This window comes from Poecilia mexicana, unplaced genomic scaffold (genome assembly GCF_051168715.1).
Source record: "Poecilia mexicana isolate PSO_F unplaced genomic scaffold, ASM5116871v1 scaffold_22, whole genome shotgun sequence".
In the NCBI taxonomy this organism is placed as follows: Eukaryota; Metazoa; Chordata; class Actinopteri; order Cyprinodontiformes; family Poeciliidae; genus Poecilia; species Poecilia mexicana.
In genome coordinates, this window is record NW_028263391.1 from 14,135,971 (window position 1) to 14,150,022 (window position 14,052).

At 36.0% G+C, this 14,052-nt stretch overlaps 2 protein-coding genes across 2 annotated transcripts; both read right to left on the reverse strand.

The window, feature by feature from the left end:
• Window positions 1-1,635: 1,635 nt before the first annotated feature.
• On the reverse strand, window positions 1,636-8,044 carry s100pbp (S100P binding protein). The gene is made up of 6 exons (XM_014987790.2): window positions 7,924-8,044; window positions 5,352-6,325; window positions 5,131-5,264; window positions 4,955-5,055; window positions 3,399-3,495; window positions 1,636-2,991 (listed from the first exon to the last, which is right to left on the reverse strand). Exons 2-6 carry the CDS (start codon window positions 6,321-6,323, stop codon window positions 2,862-2,864), a joined length of 1,434 nt encoding a protein of 477 aa, XP_014843276.2. The 5' UTR covers window positions 6,324-6,325; window positions 7,924-8,044; the 3' UTR covers window positions 1,636-2,861.
• A 2,034-nt stretch (window positions 8,045-10,078) lies between these two features.
• On the reverse strand, window positions 10,079-13,847 carry LOC148152817 (uncharacterized). The gene is made up of 7 exons (XM_088002691.1): window positions 13,738-13,847; window positions 12,353-12,498; window positions 12,055-12,165; window positions 11,892-11,931; window positions 11,727-11,765; window positions 11,293-11,386; window positions 10,079-11,205 (listed from the first exon to the last, which is right to left on the reverse strand). The coding sequence occupies exons 1-7, from the start codon at window positions 13,769-13,771 to the stop codon at window positions 11,133-11,135; spliced, it is 537 nt and encodes a 178-aa protein (XP_087858817.1). The 5' UTR covers window positions 13,772-13,847; the 3' UTR covers window positions 10,079-11,132.
• Window positions 13,848-14,052: the final 205 nt, after the last annotated feature.

A 14,052-nucleotide genomic window follows, 5' to 3' on the forward strand; every position in this document is an offset into this window, starting at 1 on the left:
TTGTGTAAATACTCAAATTTTATTGACCGAATTTGATGGATGTTGGAAGAAATGCTTTTTTGAAATTGTCCAGATTTACGTAAAGTTACCAGGTGGAAGGTTTTTGAAGATGAATCTTTGTGTTACACCATCCTATCTTTTAAGAGAAACTTTCTTAAATATAGAAAAATAAAATCAATTTAGCTTCCCCTGTCAGTCCTGATGAATCATCATGACTAATTCAAAACTATTTTCCTCGTTCTTCATGTCGAGATGCATTTTTCCCCAGACTCAAGACTTTAAAATTATTCACTTTTACGCCAGTGGACAAGCTATACAGAAGAGGAAATGACAAAAGATGGAAATGAGGATAAATGAATTGATGGTGGGGAAAATGGGTTGATGGACAAACAGTTCTACTGGACTTCGAATGCCAGTTTTAAGTCTTTTACTAATATTTTTCAATTTTATTTAAAAATTTTCCTTGTTGAACCTGGAATATTCCTCAAATAAAATTCCAACCTTTTCCAAAATGAAATTTACATAAAGTCAGTTTGTAAAGTCGAACCACAAATGTTCCCTATGAGTTTAAGCAGTATCCAGAAACAACAGGGAACTGATAAAAATGGGAAAACAGACGGACTGGTGGGTGAAAGCAACTTTTAAAGGAGATGGGGAACAGTCTGATAATACAGACTTTTCTACACTCTGGAAAATCCAGACTTGCATTTCTAGAATTTTCAGCACTTGAATCCCAAATTTAAGGCATGAATACAAAGGTTCCTGATGAGTTTATGGCAAGTATTTCTACAGCAAGGAAGATTTTACTTTAAAACAAGCAAAAAAAAAAAAAAAAAAAACAGCAAAAAGTGAGAAGACAGATCATGGAGAAATGCATGAATACACAGACAATACTATATATAAAATCTTTAAATGACAGACACGATAGTTATAAAGTTTCCAGACTGTGGAGGAAACTTTCTGAAATGGATTGTGGAAACATACAAAGAAACATCCTGACTCAGAGGGTCGATGGGTTGATAAAAATAAATGTCATTAACTTTATGAGCCCCGTTTGGGGCGTTTCTTTCCCCAATGATAACTTTTCACCATTGTTAGCATGCCTGTTTGAAACATACTATATTAGACATAATGCTTGTGAACTGACACTACTAAATTTGGATGTCAGCTTTGACCCACTGATCTCACTAACCTGGCAATTTAAGGCAAAACAAAAAAAAAAACATTTCTAGTTGAATCGAAGTAAACTATTTTACCGCTTTACTGATTTGTTTTCATTTGATGTAAATGTGGACCCCCCCCCATAAATAACTCAAAAGATCCTCCATTTTAAAATTTTAAAGCAGATTTTGAATACGTCAAGGATTTATAGCGCACACATTTCTGTTCCTTAACCACTCCACAAATGGTAACGACTGTAAGGAAAAACAACATTCCAACCGGGCCCTTTGGGGGTCAAACCACAGAAGTTTTAGTTTCAGTGTGGCATTTGATAAGTGTACTGAACTGTATTTAAAATGTGTAACAGTAGAAGACTGTGATGGAAAAACCTCGTTAAAAATGACAGTGGATTTTGTCCCATTGGTTGTGTTTGTTTGTTTTGTTTTAAACACAGGAATGAGAATCAAAAGCATGTTTTAGAAAAAAAAAATGAACTGCTTTATTAGTGCTTTCATATTTATGATCATTGTACAGCGGTCATGAGGGCTAGCATGGTTGAACTATTATGCACAATCTTTACACTTCAGTTATGAAGACAACGGTGTACGCTTACTTGTAAATGCTTAAATGAAATAAAATTCTAATATTTTCCAATCAAATAAAGGTTTTAATGAGCTCTTAATTTGGTGCACACAAGCTTTCTGCGTAAGAAAGTCAAGACTGTGACTCACTTTCTTTTTATTTTTTAAAGGTAAACAGGTTTACAAAACTTTGATTAAAACTAAAGATTTCCTCTGAAATAGGAGTGTAATTTAAGAAAATCATCCAAAATCAGTACACCCAGCAACCTGATTTCTGGCTCATCAAGTCGCAGAAAAGTCAGCAACTTGTAATAGAAAAAGGTAAGTAAACTTGTGAAATCAATTTCTCAACATTAGAACCAGACTGAGCTTCAAAGTAACACAATTCTTAGTATTAAGTATATTTCCCCCCTGTTTTTGGATAGCCTAAACACAGCTGTACAACTGTATGGCATGCCAGATCAACAGTAACTCTTTTGCTGCAGTGATCCTGCTCATAAACTGGGAAGGAAATACACTGCTGTACTGTAAATAGCTGCACAAGTCTTGACTTAAACAGCATGGATTATTCAGTGCAGGACACCCATACTGATAAGATTCACACGTTAAATCTGTCAGCATCCACCTGCAGAGCGCTCAGATACTGCTGTAGGAGGAGAACTCAGAATGAAGCTGACGATCACACAAAGCCAGAGTCGCTACATGAACTGAACAGGCCAAACATCATTACTGGTCTCCCTGCCAAACTAAACCTCTGATTGATCCTTTAAATCAGTAACAACAGATGAAAAGAGTATTAAAACTATGGTTGTTTCATTTCTAGTAAAAATAAAAGTAATAACACATATATGTAGGTCCACCTATTTTCTGTAAACACACAAGAGATAAATCTTTACCATGAATAACATCAAAATCTCTTAAAACATTCGTTAATATAAGAAAGTGCATGCAAAATATTTAAGAAAAACAAAGGCAACATTTAAAGCCAACACACAAGATTACATGCAACAAAACCAAGAAAAAAGAAACGGCACTAACACCGATATTTAGTCTAATAAAATACAATACAGATTTATAGAGTAGAGCAAATACAACGTGGTTTACTCTTTAAGTGCACATTCAAGGATAGGGGCTTCTTTCGAAAATTTTGGGGACTTTGGAGAAGCGCCGGTGGTGAGTATTATTCTGTGCCTGCCATTCACTCAGGGTCATGGTTGGCGTCTCGTTCCCAAAGCGTTTTTGGTAATTTCTGAAAACAACGACATCTTAAATATGTCTATTCCTGAGGAAATTTACGTAAAGTCACTGGAATATCGTATCTGGGGCAAACGGTTTTATAGGAAACTCAACAGGTTTTTAAAAGTGATGGACAACATAGAAACTACAGGTCTGTCTATATGGGTTCTTGTTTGGGCAACTGTTCTGTTCCTCCTTTACGGTTGAACCAAACATCCAGGACTTCAATAGAAAATGAATTAAACTTAATTTAAATGCCCAACTCCTTCACTGGTTCTTCTGTAGCTTACAAGAATCCCAGCTGAGATCAACATCCTTTATTATGGGACCCAGTTTCAGTAGCAGCAGAAACCATCTTCTGAGTTTTCTTTATAATGGGGCATAACCTCAAACCACAGATCAATTCAAAGATGTGAATACCTGCATGTGAGGTCCGAGGGATGCTGCCACTGAGAGCCATTAGAGCCCGTCTGACCGGCGACATGCGTCATCAAGTCCAGAAGTTCAGTCATGGGTCCTTCGGAACAAAAAGGCATTTTGCAGGTTATGAATTATAGTGCTGTTATGTGTGTTGTTTGAGAGACTAAAATGTTTCAGATTGTCAACCAATTTCTATTTCATAGACAACCTGAGAAAATACAAAATGGTGCCTAAATTATGAATTTTATTAACAACATGATCAAAGGACCTGTGAAAAAGAATTGCCTCTGTTCTACTTATTAAAATATGAAATAACTGAATAGCCAAACTTTTTGAGAAGCTCAGTTCATTTCCACTAACCCATAAACAGATTAGGAAAAAAGTTATACTAATCTATCAGCTGGGAGGAGTTTTCAGAACCATTTCCATGGCTTTAATTTTACACAAATGGCAAAAGCATAAAACAGTGTTAAATTAAAAAAAAAAAAACAAGTGCCTGACCAACCAACTTGACTCCAAGAATCAATTACTTATGACTAATTATTGTTGCAGTTAATGTTTCTATGAATTTCTTTCCTACTGCTGGTTCCATGAAAATAATTTTTCAGTACTTTTTAATCATAATTTGTATTATTATTGCAATAAACACCATGTTAGCTCCATATTGTCCCCGTTAATCTAATTTTTTTCCTCCAGTGGTAACAGATAAATGAATAGCTCCAGAAAACTGGTAAGTGTGAAAATGGCCCTGCGGTGGAAACGCCATAACATGTATGAATATCGTGTCTCTTTCAGGTTACAGTAAGTTCAGTCTGAGACCTTTTAATACCATTAGGAATTAAATTTAAGACCAACACGGCTGTTGCGGCCTTCCATTTCCAAAAACCAAAATTCCAACTAAGGCCGTGGGTGTTAACAGGTGGTTTGATTTGTTTTAAAAAATATATTCTTTATTTCTTGTAAAAAAAAAAAATTAGCAACAAAACAATTACCAAAAATGTCCTACAACTTAGCCAAAAACGAAAATAAACTTAATGTGACGTTTCAAGTACAAAAAAGTGACAAGTGGTCAAAAAATCATTTACAAAAAAACCTCCCGTCCACACACCAAACATTTGCCAGACAATGCCTCCACCAAGCAGCCGGTGTGTTTTTAATTACTCAAATTAATGGGAGGGTCTATCCAATTACCAACATAATTTAATCAATTCAAATATACAAATTAACGACAGATTTGGGATCTAAACTAACTTAAATAAATTCTAACTTCCCAAAATAAAAAACTAAATTAGTAGAAATTACAATTTGCAAACTCTACATAAATGGCCACAACAGCAGCACATCGACAGAAACATTCAAATCATCCCAACAACTGATGTTCTCTGTTCCAGTAAACATTAAATATTTTACTCTGGATAAACATTTATCCTGAGTTGAACATTGTTAAAGCAGGAAGAGCTCTAGAAAAGCAGAAAGCAGATGTCTTTTTCACCGACGCAGACATCATCGGAAGAAATTCCTTCCCAGAGAAGGAATTTCTGGGGATAGTTTCTTACCTTGAGCTCTACCTGGATTTTCAGTCATGTGGCTTTTGACAGAAAATATGTACTGCCTTTTATGATGTTCCCATTCCATACTGTTGTCAAGGATTTTGGGTCTAAAAAAAACAAAGATTCATGTACATGAAAGAAGTCACAGCTCCATCTAGAGGACAGTTTAGATACTGAACTACCTGTGACCCCTTCCACGCTTGACAGCTTTGTCCCTCTTTTTGTCTGCAGAGCTCGTCTTCTGTTCTGATTGGGTAGAGGTTGCTGGTTTGCTGATCCCCTCACTCTGACCTGGAACCACCACTTTTGATTTCACCTTAATGAAGGGCAAAGATCATTAGAGTGAACACAACAGAATGAAAGGAGCTGATCTTTATATACTAGAACAGCTGAGGCAACTTACCTGCACCTGTAAGGGCAACGTGGTTTCATATAAAGTGTCCACAGTGTAGTCTCCAGAGTTGTAGGTCTGGGATATGTTTACGGTCTTAAGAGCTTCTGACAGCCCACTCTTCTGCTCTGCTTCAGCAGATGGCTGGCATATAGAGGACTCAAATATTGGCTGTCCAATATTAAAAACCTCATCTTCTCCCTCTAAAAAGCTTCCATCACACTTAACGGGCCCCAGCAGTGGTCCAGTCACAGTCTCGCTACTGTCCTTGATTAAAAAAGAAAAGTGCGGAGCACCCGTTGAAGCTTGCTCGTGCCCCAGCTGCTCTGGTGGATCTTCTGTCTTGCATTCTTCTGAATGCAAGACAGAAGAAAGGTATCCTCTGTCATCCTCCACGGGTCCAGCGTCAGGTTTTTCCTCCTTAATGGTTGGTTTGACCAGCTCCAGTTTTGGTGGATTGAGGCATAAGATCTCATTAATGTCATTGTCGAACACAGATGACATGTTTTTGACGATCTTCTCAGTCTTCTCTACCTCCTCTTTGGAGCACCCACACTGAACATGCTCCAAATCCAGCCGAGAGCTCACAGTTTCTTTAGTTACGCTCCTGGCTGCAGTCTCTTCTTTAAGCACAGGGTACGGGGCTGCAAAGGGGGATAGTGAATTGTTCCTAGTAAGAGAGCTAGAGTAGTCCATAAAGCAGCCAAGGTCTGGGGACAGAGCATTGGAACTACACTGCTTTTTCAATGGACTGTTGTAGTCATTGATCGTGCCACTATGCCCCAGTTTCCTTTTTCTCCCAGAGTCATTAACTATTTTAATTTTGAAGTTGACAAAAGGATCAGGAGGCTCTACTGGGGAACGAGGACCTTTCTGTTGGTCACACATGACCCTCCGGGAATAGACAGAAAGAGGCTTCAGGTGGTTTTTACTTGGTGGATTTTGGCGACTGACTATTGTGTTTGCACTTGATTCATTGTCCATGTCTGTTAAGAAAAGGAAAACACATTAAATATCGACAGTTTTCTTCAATATCTTACAAAAAAAAAAAAAAAAAACTGTATTAAGGATGCACAGAGTGTCAAATCAAATTCATGCCAGGCTATATTAGCACAGAAGGACACAATGTACCCTCTCTCCCAGGGCCAATAATACAGCTCAATTATTCTGACTTATGCCATTGGTCCTGCAGTGAGTCAACACAACCACTTTCTCCATTTACTCATCATCCCCTCTCTGGTCCAAAGATTTGAACTTCCTAGATAAATAGGATTAAGGAAACTCTTTCCAGTAACATGAAAACATCAGAAAAAACTACACAGAAATAAGTACATGCACACTGATTTGCAAAGGAACTTTATTTACTATAGTTTTATCCAAATTGCTTTACTAATAAATACTTTATTAAATTATTTTGTTTTTCCCACTTCAGAATGACCCGTGGGGTAAAAAGGTTCCCCAACATAAGAAAATACTTCTTATTTCGAATAAAACAGAACAAAGAATATTTTAATTTGACATTTGGAGACTTTGTTCATGGTCACAGAATTAACTGGTCTCATTTCTTCAGCTATATTCATGAAAAATACACAGGAAATAGTACTGTAGCAGCATGATGATACCTAAAGAGCCATTAGCTGATCTCTCAGATACCTCTTATACCTTTTGTAGTGTTTGTATTGTCACTTCTTAAATTTTCCATAATTCTTAACACATAACCTAATGCAGTTTATATATCCATATTCATATTCAAGTAGCCATTTAAAAGAAAATATTACAAATTGTAAGGTTAACAAAAACTTTTAAAAGGATCTATAACGTTTGGGGATCTATTAAAAAAAAGACTGAAATATTACAAGAACGTTTTGCATTTTGGAAACAAAGAATGTAGAAATCAAACTAGACAAAACTACAGCGACGACTGTAAGATGCCTTTTTTTGCTAATCACCACACAAACTTAAACTAGACAGAATTTTCAAGATTTTCCTAAAAGAAATGGTTAAATAAAAGAAGAAAATGAGTAAAGTATAAAAAAATATGTAAATTTAGACGCCTAAAGTCGTAGCTAAATTTAGTATCTCAGTGGATTTGAAACAAAACACAACGAACTCCTATAAGTTCTACAAACAACAGATATTTTCACTGAAGGTATATGAAAATTAAGACAAGCGCAGTTTTATTGAAGACAACAAGGTCTTGTTGAGCCTCCCACCTTAGGGAGAAAAGTTCCCTCCATAAAACAAGACCGTCTCTTCACTAATGATAGCTTAAATCGTGAAACAATTCAGGCGAAAAAGCAAACAAAACTTTATTTTCAAAATTTGTAAATGTGCAAAGTCCATTTCATTTCATCTCACGCAGACAAAGGAAACTGTAACTAAACGCTATTTATCCCCTGTGCTAAAAATCCTTCTTGGCGGTTATTTTGAAATAGCATCAGTTCTAGCATAGCTTCAGCTACAGAAGCTAACTTCCGTTATTGACTTTAACAAATTCAAAGGATTCAGGTGGAAACTTACGATTGAGCTGAACTGGGAAAGACAAATATTGAATTATAACACCCCTGGTATGAAATAAACTTACCTTTTTAATTATTTTTGGAAAATAAACCGGACAAAAGTGCAACCTGCTACTCAACTCTGCCCGCTCCTGTTAGCTATCTGACACTGACACGATCACAGGTGTTTACATGAGAATGATCACGCCAAGGTTAAAGGTTACGCAATTTTTTTTTTATTTCTGGAGTCTAAATTTATAATCATTATGCTTCTCATTCTAATTATTTTTTGCTGCTTAAAGTTAAATCATTAAAAAAAACTCTTGCTAATGCCACTAAGACAGACAGAATATAACAGAGACATGTTTTTACTCAGTAGGCTATTTGGTAGCATAGTATGCCCTTTAAACTGTATGATCTGTTTGAACGTTTTCTGTATCTACAACCTTCTCATAATAATTTGTTCCTGGTGTAACTGTGGAAAATTTTTCAGTGTTTTGCAAATATATTTTTCAAAAATCAATCAGATTTACATAAGTGTTCACAGCTTTTGCCCAATACTTTGTTGGTCACCAACAAAGTATTGTTTTGTTGGTGATTCTGATCACCTACATAACTAAATGTGGAAAAAGTGAAGTGCTGTGAAAACTTTTGGATAAACTGTAAAGTTTTGGGGGTTTTTTAAGACTTTAAGAAATAAACATGAATTAAGTAGGAATAATTTTGGTAATTTAAGAGCATAAAAGATATTTGCTCTGATTTGTGTGTCTTCTCATTTGGTGTAGTTAAACCTGTGATTTTAACTGCATATTTTTACAAGGCACACAATTTTGATTGTTCACTCAAGTGAAGCATTATATTATTCTATAACTTTATGTTTTTTCTGTTATCGTGATCTCAGATTAATAATGCACACATTTTCAGAATTTGAGCAGAAATTTGTCAGTATCAAATTCTGCTTAGAGCCCCATATATCTACTGTGATCAAGCACATGCAAAAACAAAATCCTCTTTCAATCACATCATAAAGCTACGGAGCCATTTGGCTGCGTACCCAAAGGTTGCAATTACACACAATTCCCACTAGATGACAGTGTTGTTTTCTCAAAATGTTCAGAAATAACATTTATTTATTACTTTTTCTCCTTTTGGAAAGATACCTTTGAGGTGTTGTTTTATAAAAAGTAGATATATAACATGTTTTATATTTAGTTTTGGTTCAATTCTTGCATGGCAGTTAGATTACAGCCCATCTTACAGTCAGAGATCTCCAAGTGAGACGTGAAAAGTCAGAGATGAACTTTCAATAAGGCTTTCCTGAATGCTTTGTTAAAGCTATCAGGAAAAAGATTCAATGCAAACAACAAATCTGAGTGAAAGCAACATGGAATCAAAGCTTATGATAAACACTACTATTTCCTGTAAGTGCCCTCCTATCTGATCTCTGACTAATGCAGAAGTTATGTCAGCATTATCACATTCTGCCGTGGTTGTTTATGTGTGTGCAATTTTTACCCTGTGTTCTGTAGAAGACACCTACAATACACAGTTTTACGTCCTCTTCCTAAGTAATAAAATATATGCTATGCCAAACAAGTACAACTAAACAAAGAGTTGCTCTCTGGGTGTTTATATGTGTGCATTTTTTTTTACCCTGTGTGAAATACCTACAATAAAATGTTTTTACATCTTCTTCCTACATAATAAAATATGTTTATAACAAGACCCTCCCTCCATGATCAATTCAAGTGAAACATTGAGTGGCCAAACTACTATAAATTTCATGCCCCTGATGTAGCTGACTGCAGCCTGCACACCAACTCTCAAACCCACACACGCAAACACAACAGACTGTAAAAAAAAAAAAAAGAAAGAAAAGAAATCACATGATTCCTGCACCTCTTACGGTAATCGGGCTCAGTTCCCAGAATCATAACCCTTCCCGCTTATCCCCCCCCTCCTGTCTTCCAGTGAGTACTGTATGTGTTGCTATGGAAACAGGTGGTAAACAAAGTTTTCACAGGTCATAATGACCTATAGTAACTCCTGTGTTTGGGTATTTTCCATTCTCTGCTTAAGAACCAGTGGCAGGCCTTTTCATCATCCTAGATGATTTTCTACTGCAGGTTTCTGATTGGTTGAAACTCATCACCCCACAAATAGCTTTTTAATAGTGCTCGGTGTCAGGGGCATTTTGCAGTAGAATTAATCAATACTAGAAACCTGAGGCAGCATCCACTATTATCATTTGTGATTCTGAACTGGTTTATTTAGGTTCTGGTTATGCATTCCTATATGCCAAACAAGAATAACCACACAAATAGTTGCACTCTGGGTGTCATGTTACGAGGTGATGTGACATATTAAAGAAAACAAAACCATTTCCTTTCAGTTTCAGTACCCTGCTCCTTCATCCTCACTGGCTGAATATAATCATCCAACATTTAAACCCAGCCCAAACATCCGAAACGACATCTTTTTTTGTTTCAAGCTGATATGTATTGTCTTTTTCCAGGAAGTTACACAAGGATAGAAAAACAAACAAGCATGATTATGTGAGGTACAAAGAGCAAACCAAGCAAGTAATCACAATAGAATAAAATTACATGCATTTAAAACTGCAAATGCTACCGCATGATTTTTCCATGATTATATAAAGGTACAAAGAGCAAACCAAGCAAGTCATCACAATAGAATAAAATTACATAGATTTAAAAACTACAAATGCTCCTCGCAGTGTAAGGTTATACAACCATATTTATAATAATTTATACTATATACTTCACATTAATGCTGATATTTTATTATAGTTATATCAATATAATATTAATAGATATATATATCGGTATCGACTTTATAATATATGTTGATCAGGCATAACATTATGACCAGATCAAGGTATATAGACAGAATTATTCTAGCTTCCACAGCGATATATCTTACTCCTAATAGTGTATGAGCATGTGTGTGTGTGAGACGGTTGCGGGGGTACAGAGGGATTAATGAGGTCTAGGTTGAAATGTTTTGCTAATGGGTCTCAGAGTGCACACCCTGGTGCAGCAAAGAGGCTTCCACAGCCTCAGAAAAGAAGTGGAACAAGTTATTTCTCAAATGTAGACCACATAAAAACACAGAATGAAATTTTGCTAGAAGATCAGAGCCTCAAATATGTTGAAAGTAATAAATTATGTAATCACCTCCCCCAACAGTCACAAACACAATCAAGCTGTTACAGGAAATAAGACTGATAGAGTACATGGATGGAAATTCCTTTGGCTCCATCTCCGTTTCTCTTCTAGACAGCAGGTGTTGGATCAGATTTCTTTGCCATTAGGTAACGCCCTCCACACTGGCTGCCGTTGCTTTTCCTAACAATGAAAATAGAGCTTTGTTCAGATTCTTCAGAAGAGGTAAATAAATGATGTTTTATGAGTCAACATAAAAAAAAGACATACCTTGAAATTTTGCAGCACAGAAAAACAAGACCTGCCAGCACAAGTAGAACTACGGCTGTGACTCCAACTGCAATCCAAATCTTTGAATGTCCACCTGTCAACAGACAGCATTACAGGATTAACCACCATAAAAAGGAAAACATTTTATTTTAGCCTGATACTCTGCTTGAAGAAATGCTGTATTCTGATAATATTCTTACTCTGCAGCATAAAAAATACATGATTTATATATAAAAAAAGAAGCTCTGACAGATTAATTAAATCTTAACTTGAGTAAAAATGAAGTAACGTGGTGTGATACATTTTCAGCCACCTAAAAACAAAATCACAACTAAACTGTTGATCTTTTTTTCTTGGCTTGGCAAGTTTTGCAGGTCCAGATAAATTAAAAATATGCATTTTCTATTCATTGATCAATTTACATGGATTAGTACCTTCTTCTCCATGGTTGAAGTCCATGCTAGAGCAGTTCACTGTAAAAACAAGGGATCCACTTCATTAAAATTATTGAATGAAGAAAAATCATTCTATTTTTGACAAATGGGGAAAATATTAACAGTGATATATTAACCGAGTGAATTAACAGAGTGAATATTAACCCTTGCAGATGGTTCTGTATTCATCTTTAAATCCAGTATTCTGAGGGAAACACATAGCAGAGATAAATGTTATCAGCACACACTTTTAATTATCTGAATGCAAATTAAAGTTCCTGCACGAAAGCATGCTGCATTGTCTTCTGACTTGATTACAGCTGATTACCTTTGAAATAGTGCTAACAATGATCTCCAGACATTTTGAGGTGGTCAGAGAGGAGATGCTGCTATTCAACGCCGGAGGAATTTGTCCCGAGTTGTCAGCAATTGTGAAGTTCTAAAATCAAAAAGCATAAAAAAATATATGTATACGTGTATTAAATGATAATATTGAACATGTTAGTTAATAAACTGACATTTTTTCATTGATTGTTTAGTATAACAACAACAGTAATAACACCCGAGGAAAACGGGTAATTTGAACAGGAAGTTCAAATGTTTAAATTTTAAAAGTCATAACTTACAGTTCCGTTAATCCAGGAAAAGTCCCAGTTAGACATATCTACAATAGGCGCACGAGGGTATGCAGAGATGGTGTAAGTCGTCTTGTCATCATTACGGCTGACAGTGCAGACTAAGTTGTCAGCACAGTTGCCCTGGCCAACCAAATCTGGGAACAAACAAACAAAAAAAAATAGAAAATAAAAATCTGTTAATAGTGTAGCTATGGCTGGTTGATGCTATGATCTAGGAATCAAATAAAGAAATACCAACGCTTTTACAGTTTGTTAACCTTCAAAATGTCAGAGCAGAGCAGCGGTTCTCTTAAAGAACAGGCAGCAGTGCAACAGCATTTGGACTCTTAAGAATCCTTAAACAACAATCAGATATTCAAGGATATCCTTGAATATCAGATATCAATTGTGAGATACATTTTCACTTACAAACTGAAAATTGAAGGGTTCAACGAGGTAGAAATTAGTAGGAAGCTCCTTTAAAGATGGACAATGAGATTTCTCACCAACCCCAACCTCATAACAAAAAAATGCTGACCTCTTAGCTGGAATAAAAACTGTGTATTGAAATACTGATGATCATATCTCACAAATCTTTCATACATTCTTGACCCCTTGTTAGCAAACATGCTGCAGTGTTTCTAGAATAAAGTGCAAAAAAAACTGTAGTGATATCAGTGTACTGCTGCTCTTTGCAGTCAACTTTGTCTCTTCGCAAATTAATTTGCGAGTTTCACTTGGAAGTGGAGAATGTTTAAAGTTTTGTTTCATGTTATTACCGAATCCAACTTCAAACTTCAAAATCTAAATGAAATGCAGCAGGCACTTTTCATTCAAGAAGCTAACGACGTAGTGAACGTAGGAGCTTCTTGAAAAACTCTTTGACTGTTGTTGAAACGTGATCCTCGTGGAAATCCCCAATGACAACGCTGATGACGTCCGCAAATGAAAAGCAATAAATTCTCTAAAGCGAATTTTTGTCTACTTCAAACGTTGTCAGTAGATTTATTTAAAAGGGTTTTTGGTTGTAAACCCGCAGAATTTCAAAAGCAAAAGGTCGCCTGCACGGTTTGCCGGAAGTGAATGTCACGAGACGCAGCAGCAACCACCTGCTTTTGTTGAGTCGCCAACACACCCACGTTGGCGATTTATATTCCTGTCATATTTATATTATGACAGGAATATATTTATATTATGACAGGAACACTTTTAGTCATAAAACACGAAACCAAAAATAAACTACAAGCGGTGTCTTGTACAAAGCCAAACAATCATGTCATCGGAACTCGAGTGAGACATGTAATCTGAGTCACCAAATCTGAGCTTGCATAAAACTATTTGACAACTGATCATATTTACAACAAGCATTTTGTAAATAAATAGTTCATACTTACAGAGAGCGACTACCATCAGCAGAATCTTCCCCATATCTGGTTTGAACCAGAGCGCACAGGAAAGGACAAGCGATATTTCCCAGAGCTCCGCCCCTATGGAGCATGGGTATGGAGACCCATTTCAGACTAAATTTAAATAAATAAATAAATAAATAAATAAATAAATAAATAAATTTTAAAAATGAGTAAAATGGCTGAAATGGCTCTCCATAGATAATGTTAAGAGTTGGAGCAAGAAAATTAGCCCGGACATTGTCTTCTAGTGCGATTCTGCTTGATTAAAACCAACTACAGACTGCTCTGCACTGTAGCCCA

Excerpts from the sequence above, each read along its gene's own strand:
- s100pbp (XM_014987790.2), bottom strand. The coding sequence starts at position 6,323 with ATGGACAATGAATCAAGTGCAAACACAATAGTCAGTCGCCAAAATCCA. Across the intron at positions 5,056-5,130 it reads AAGCGTGGAAGGGGTCACAG|ACCCAAAATCCTTGACAACA; the intron begins GTAGTTCAGTAT and ends TGTTTTTTTTAG. Across the intron at positions 2,992-3,398 it reads CCCTCGGACCTCACATGCAG|AAATTACCAAAAACGCTTTG; the intron begins GTATTCACATCT and ends CGTTGTTTTCAG.
- LOC148152817 (XM_088002691.1), bottom strand. The coding sequence starts at position 13,771 with ATGGGGAAGATTCTGCTGATGGTAGTCGCTCTCT. Across the intron at positions 11,387-11,726 it reads CTTCAACCATGGAGAAGAAG|GTGGACATTCAAAGATTTGG; the intron begins GTACTAATCCAT and ends GTCTGTTGACAG. Across the intron at positions 11,206-11,292 it reads CTGTGCTGCAAAATTTCAAG|GAAAAGCAACGGCAGCCAGT; the intron begins GTATGTCTTTTT and ends TTTCATTGTTAG.